Here is a 7232-nt window from a genome sequence, read left to right as displayed (position 1 = left end):
GCTTACAAGGTAATAGATTCCACGCACTGGAGGAAGCAGAAAAGCTCTTGGAGTCAGGCAACTGGGCAGATCAAATGGAAAAGGAAGAGGAGCAAGTTAAGAGCAAGAAAGGTTATAAGCCTATGTGGCAGGTGCAGGTCCTTACCCCACCTTCTACTAGGGCCAGAATCTCCAAATAACAAGATATCATGAATACACTATTCTGGAATATGAGAGGAATAAGAAGGAAAAATCCTTGGACGTATCTTGAGGAAATTGTTAAAGAATATAAACCAGAATTCTTATGTATTGCGGAGCCACTAATAAGACCACCTGCTCAGTTACCTCAGAACTTAGTAGATTGGGTTTTGATTCTATGTTTTTGCATAATGATACTCCTAGTAAAGTGGGAACACTACTATAGAAAAGCCCATATACCACTGTTATATACAATGGTAAAAGGGCTTTAACCACTATTTTAAAACCATGGTAACAACCACCATGACAAATACTTCTAATAAAACCGTGGTAATAAGTACCTTGTATTTACCACAGTTCTTTACATAACCGTGGCATTTTGATGATAAAATCGTGGTTAATAGTTTCTACGGTTCACTCTATTTGAGGTTAAAACCGTGGGAAATAGTGATGATATTTACCATTGTCTGATTCAAACCGTGGTCTATAGCTATTTTTTAAAAAGAGAAAATAGCTCCTAATTATTAGATTTCTACCATATTCATTCATCTTATTCATTGAACCTACAACTTGCCCATTTTCACCATATCCATATTAGATTTAAAAACACATTGCTCAATGTAAATAATTCATCCATGCAACAAACAAAAGAAATAACTTTAGACATCCAACACGCAAGATTGAAATGCTAAAAGAATTTTATAACTTTTTGAGTCATCAATCACAAAGAACCATCGAATCCATCTGAAACATCAAAATAATGACTAACTTTATTCCATCAATCAAAAGAGCAATCTTCTTGTTCCATCTAAAACATCAAAATAATGGTGAGACCAAACATCAAACCTTAACTGGAATGGGTCGAAACCTAGCTAAGACGTGGCTGGCTTGAACGCTCCATTATACTGGATGAACTTAACAATTTGAAGTCGAACATCATCAAGTGTTTATGTATCTTTGAGGGTTAAATTTGTCATCTACATGATCAGATATCAAGAGGTAATGTAATAACTAAATAATGAAGAGTAATACAAAAAATATAGTACTAAATAAGTTATGATGACTTATACCTTATTTTTAAAAGAATTATCTTAACAAACTTCAATTATTTCTCTCATAAACTTCATTGCGTTATACCCACACTCTGTATTGCTAGGTTGGTACGGGCCCTAAGCACAAACATAGAAAATATTCATAATCATATATTTTTTCGAACGTACTATATGTATGCACAAGAATTTGTTTACTATAATCCTCTCTCACTTCATTGGACCTTTACTTCCCTTCCCTTCAAATCTTTGCATTGTCATGACAGCACTTCAAACTAAGATCAATGTAAAAAGTTAATTAAATGGAAGTAAAAGATAAGCATGTAACGAATTATTTCATACACATACACACGTGAGTCATTATTAGATGGTATATAATGCATCAAATTCAACCAATTAAAAATCATCCGCAATAAATTAATGACAATCAAAATCCAATGTCCATTGCAAGAAGATCGATCGGGCATGGGTAGTTAAAAATGGATATTAGACACTAAAACTGCAATATGCATTCCAATTAAAAGGACTAAACAACATGGGTAATAAGAAAAACATCAGACGATATACATACCTTGGATTGTAAGGGGGATAATAACAACTCTTTTTCCACTTGTATTCTACAAGCTCTCTACAATAATTCTCATGCCCATTAGCTCTTGTGAAGGATAAAGGGTTTACAAATCCGACAACATCATGACAACTCACAAATTTGTCATAAAGAATCCTATAAGGAAGAAAAAAAAAACAACCGATATTCCTAAAACTAAAGATGAATATGTAATATATTGTACGATAACACCAACAATGAAATTTTGTAGATCTTCTAACCTCGTGTATACCACCAAAATAATATCTATGCAATGAAACAAAAGTAGCTACATTACTTGCCTTGAGTGCTCCACTATACGATGACAGAGGGTAATATGTGTGTGTGTGTGTCAAGGGATGAATTCTTGATACACTTAAATTAAAATGACAAGTCTAGTGTATCTATTTAATAAGGGTAGTAAATGGTAAGTTAAAAGCCCATAGAGGGCTTAATAAGAACCAAGAGGTGATTCAATCCACTAACTGCCGACGATTCATTCATCCGCAACAAATAGATCAAACACCCAAATTCTCATAATTTATAAACATGAGATCAACATATTTATTTTTTAATAATAATAATAATAATAATAAATTATACTATAGAAAACGAGAACCATACATCTAACTCTATTCTTTTGAAATAAGAAATATCTAATAGAAATTATAGAAGAGGGGATAAAGAAACCACAATAAAAAAAAACAACAACAAAAAATAAACATGCATAAAGGATATAAGTAGAGGGATTACCTGGAAGTCATAGCAACTACCAACAAGTAGCCTTGTTTAGCGGACAGATGGAAAAAGCGGGTTTAACCCCTCCTTGTGGCAAGACTTAGTTCGTTCAGGACTAACACAAAACAAGAAATAGTTTTTTTTTATCAAAATTCTCACCAACTAAAATCACTACTACTACTTTTGGTTCGCAGATATCTCTTTCGACCAGAAAGTGCATTCATGGAAACTACTTGATTCAAAATTTGATTTCCAATTGTTTGGTAACAAGGAAATCTTTTTTTTTATTGGCCTATCTAAAATCATAAAACAACTTGATCACCTATGAACAATTCGATATCAAGTAAACTTCATTTTAAATCTCGTTAATAGTGGAAGAGAGACCTTGAGATGGAAAAGTTTCAGAAAATTACTCAAGATTAGAGATTTAGCAAATTAAATTTTTAGCAACTGTTAAGCTTTACTAACTTTTTCACTTGCACTCGTAACTCGTTTCACATCCCGTGATACATAGGGACCATAACAAAATCACCATTAAATAGTTCATACAAACACCTGGGTTATCGAAAGGGGAACCCTCACACCAAAAGGAGTAAATTAAACTAATCAATATTACAAGATATGGTTGGTCCATATAAATGAATCTGTAATAGCCTTTACCTTGTACAAACTATGTATACTCAAATAATCTTAGCTTTGGCCATGCTTAGTTCCCATGTTACTAAACAATGAAATTGAAAACATTGTACTAACTAAAAACAAGAGGTGAGAAACCTGAAAACCATACCTTTACCTTGAAATTGAAACGTAGCTTTAACTATTGGTACTAACTAAACAACGAAATTGGAAACCTTTACCTTGTACTAAGTACTAACTATTGGTCACTTAATTGAAAACTACCCAATACCTTAAACAAAAATAGTGAAATTGAATTAACAAAAAAGCATGCTCAGGCAAAGAGAAAAGATGAATTTAAATATTGTCTCACCTATTTAAGGCCTACTAAGTGCTGATCATAAATCTTTGACGGATTTCTATTTCCTTCTTTGCTTAATCTAGTCAATTATTTAAGTTGAGAATCTTTAGTTCATCGATCAATATATTTGTCTAGCTAGCCTAATATGAGTAATATGTTTAGTTTGGCAAAAAAAAAAGGCAAAGGGGGAGGGGGATGGAGAGAAACCTGATGGTCTTCGATCTCTTTCATCCAAAATTTTGCAAACAAGAGGTGGAAATAATCAGTATCTACCAACGATATAACAAACACAAAGCAAAAACAATAAAATTTAAAGTTGAAACCAGAGAGATAGATAGAAGAAAAAAAGAATAGCAAATACCTTTGAGCCAAAATTGGGGAGAGAGATATTAATACTTGATAAACCCTAGCAAATTGAAAAAGACTGATAAAAGTTAGAAAAAAGATCTTGAAGATGTTGAAAAGAGTGAGTTTCAGCGAGAGATGATTTTTTCCCCTTTATCTGATTTTTTTTTTTTTAGCAAGTGGGGTTATGGTATATCGGCTTTATCCACGGAATACTTTTTTTGGGCAAAATATTAACCACCTTTTTTTTAGAAATGGTGGGGTATACGAATATCAAAACCAAAATTTAACTATATTAGCTTGTTCCGTAGTACATGGCATAATATATACCACTGTTTCGCAATACTAGTGGTATATGCTTATACCGAAATTAGACCAGCCATCTTTACCGTGGTAAGTACCTATTAGCCACTGTTTTTGGAAAAACAACGGTATATACCATTTTATCAACTGTGGCTAATGTGTTTATCTATAGTAGTGGAAATATTTGGGTTTGTTGGAGGAAGGGTAATGTGGTGACTCTGTATGCTCTCTCACAACAGCATATCACAGTGAAATCTGGAAACCTTGTATTGTCCTTTGTTCACGCAAATAGTGCATATGGTATCAGAAGATCACTCTGGTTAGAGCTTTCACAACTAGGATTGGTTGCTAAGCCTTGGGCTGTGGTAGGGGATTTCAATATAGTTTATACAGTAAGTGAGCGCAAAGGAAGGGGAACTCCTTGTTTCGCAGCCATGTCAAACTTTAACTTTTTATTCACTCGAATGCTCTGTTCGTTTCCACCACTATGGGATTGAAATACTCTTGGTGCAATAAAAGAATGGGGAATAGAAGAATGTACCAAAACATTGATAGAATGCTAGTAAACCAAGGGTGGATTGATGTCAGTGCTGGCTGGTGCAGCAGGATTCTGAAAAGAAGACATTTTGATCATTGCCCGATTGTCGGTTGGAACACAAAAATGCGCCCATTAGAAAGGCTCCCTTTAGATTTAAGCAAGCATGGGTTCAACATGAAAATCTACGAGAAGTGGTAGAAAGGAGTTGGAAGGAGCCTTTGCAAGATGCGCCCATTAGAAAAGTGGTAAAAACGTTGAAAAGACTCAAACTAGTACTTAAGGAATGGAGTTGGAGGGTCTATGGCAATACGCAACAGCATCTCAAAGCACTGGAGGACGAGCTTGAGAACATCCTAAAAGAGTACGAACAAGATCTTTTTAACTCTGAGTTACATAACTAAGAGGTGGAAATTATGACTCTTAGACAGAAAGCTAGAGTTACTGAAGACCTAGAAGGGGAGAGAAACTCAAAATATTTCCACGCCACAACAAAGATGAGATTGGCGAAATCTCAAATTGTGGAGATCCAAGATGCCCAGGGAAACAAGCTAACGCAACAGGCAGAGATTAAGAAATTCATTGTGGAGGCTTATGAGAAAAAATATAAATACTCAGAAAGCTAACATAAGCCCATTCCTGTTTAAATTTCATTCCAAAGCTTGTTATGAGGAAAATGATACTCTCATTGCCATCCCCACCATGAATGAGGTCAAAGTTGTTGTTTTCGCCATGGATGCTAACAGTGCCTCAGGCCCAGATGGTTTCTAGGGTTTTTTCTATCACTCTTTTTGGAGTATAATTGGGGAAGATGTCAGCAAAGCTATCATTTCATTCTTTATGGATAACATTCTCCCTCAAGGTATGAATTCTAGTTTCCTCTTCCTAGTGCAAAAAATAGACAACTTCATTGCAGTTAACCATTTCAGGCATATTTGCTTAAGCAACTTTCTCTTCAAGATTATCACTAAAATTCTCTCTTTGAGAATCAAGCATATCCTAAGCAACATTATAAGTGGAGAGCAACTAGCCTTCATTAAAGGAAGAACATGCACAACAGGAATTGCTTTGGCCTCGGAAATGATGAATGAGCTGGAACTAAAGAAAAGGGGAGGTAATGTGGCAATAAAACTGAATATCACCCAAGCTTTTGACTCACTCAGTTGGGAGTTCCTCCTTGAAGTCCTCTCAAGGTTCGGGTTCAATGATACTTGGTGCTCATGGATCTCTACTCTGCTAAAAAGTGCTCATATCTCAGTTATGATCAACGAGGGTCTATGTGGTTTCTTTGGAGCTAGTAGAGGCTTGCGGCAAGGTGACCCACTCTTTCCTATCCTTTTTGATATAGCTGAAGATGTTCTAAGCAGAGAAATAAACTGGCTTTTCCATATGGGGAAAATTAAGCATATGACAGTAGTCAGGAATTGCCCTAGCCCTACATACATCCTCTTTGCTGACAATATATTCATCTTTGCAAATGGTGACATTCGTGGACTTAAAGTTCTTAAAGAGATGCTCTATCTTTACTAGTGCTCAGCTAGGTGTTTCAACGAAATATGATCAAAACACTAAGTAGTGGTGAAAGAGATGAATAACGTAGAAAAGTAGTGAAAACGCGATGGTGATCGAGTGAATGATGAGACTGTACCTTTCGGTTGCCTACGTACCCAAATTATCGATGGATCAAGTCTTAAGAACGTAGTTCTGTATAAAAAATAGTTTGATATTTATATAGGTAGAGTAGAGACTCATTGTAGCTCAAGTATTCTTGTAGCTTAAGTAATTATAATTGAATATAACTCTCAACTGATAATTATCTCTTTGATAAGAAATGAATCGGAACATAAATTAATGTATATTAGTGGCAAGCCATGTGGCTAAGGTTCAGCCTTAGACACATGAGTTAATGAGCCTATACATTGATCTATGGTATTGCAAATTGGGCTTTTGCCCTGTCGATTAAACGAATAAAAATGGAGGCCCCTACTAATGGACGTTTGCCACATAGGTGGGGGTCGAAACACCGCCCCCTCTTTGGCATGCGAACAAAGTTCATATGGAAAAGAAGAGAAGAAAAATCAATGAAAAAATGGAAAAATAAAAGAGTAAGCGGAATGTATAACCAAGTGTCATGTGAATGCAAACGATATGAAAATGGAATGTCAAAAAAAATGCGTGAAATATTGTGTATTAAATAATTATAAACTAATTTATATGATGATGCAATGTAATTAATTGATAGAGGGTGAAATGAGAATTAAAATAGGTGACACAAAAAATCGATAAAGAAACCCAATTTTTAATAGAAGTAATTTTTATATGATGATGCAATGTAATTTTTAATTGCCGACCTTAGCATTAATAGAAGTATGCAAAAAAAAAGGAATATTTTCAAGAAAGTGGTTGGGTTGTAGTGGTAGATCCACTAGTTGGTGAGCTGAGTGAATAAGGTTGGAGTCTCCACATAGTCAAATTAAGTTTTGAATTTCAAAGATTCCCAAAACCTGGGCTATTAAGCCGGTC

General features: G+C 34.9%; 1 protein-coding gene across 1 annotated transcript; it reads left to right on the top strand.

Moving 5' to 3' along the window:
* Positions 1–5792: 5792 nt before the first annotated feature.
* Positions 5793–6239, top strand: LOC147481660 (secreted RxLR effector protein 78-like). The gene has a single exon (XM_086579002.1). The coding sequence runs from the start codon at positions 5793–5795 to the stop codon at positions 6237–6239; it is 447 nt and encodes a 148-aa protein (XP_086435128.1).
* The last annotated feature ends 993 nt before the right edge of the window (positions 6240–7232 follow it).

The sequence above is a fragment of the Coptis chinensis genome, chromosome 8 (assembly GCF_015680905.1).
Source record: "Coptis chinensis isolate HL-2020 chromosome 8, ASM1568090v1, whole genome shotgun sequence".
Lineage (NCBI taxonomy): Eukaryota > Viridiplantae > Streptophyta > Magnoliopsida > Ranunculales > Ranunculaceae > Coptis > Coptis chinensis.
Note: the sequence above shows the minus strand (reverse complement) of the source record. Positions and strands in the feature narration are given on the sequence as shown.

Excerpts from the sequence above, each read along its gene's own strand:
- LOC147481660 (XM_086579002.1), top strand. The coding sequence starts at position 5,793 with ATGAATGAGCTGGAACTAAAGAAAAGGGGAGGTAATGTGGCAATAAAA.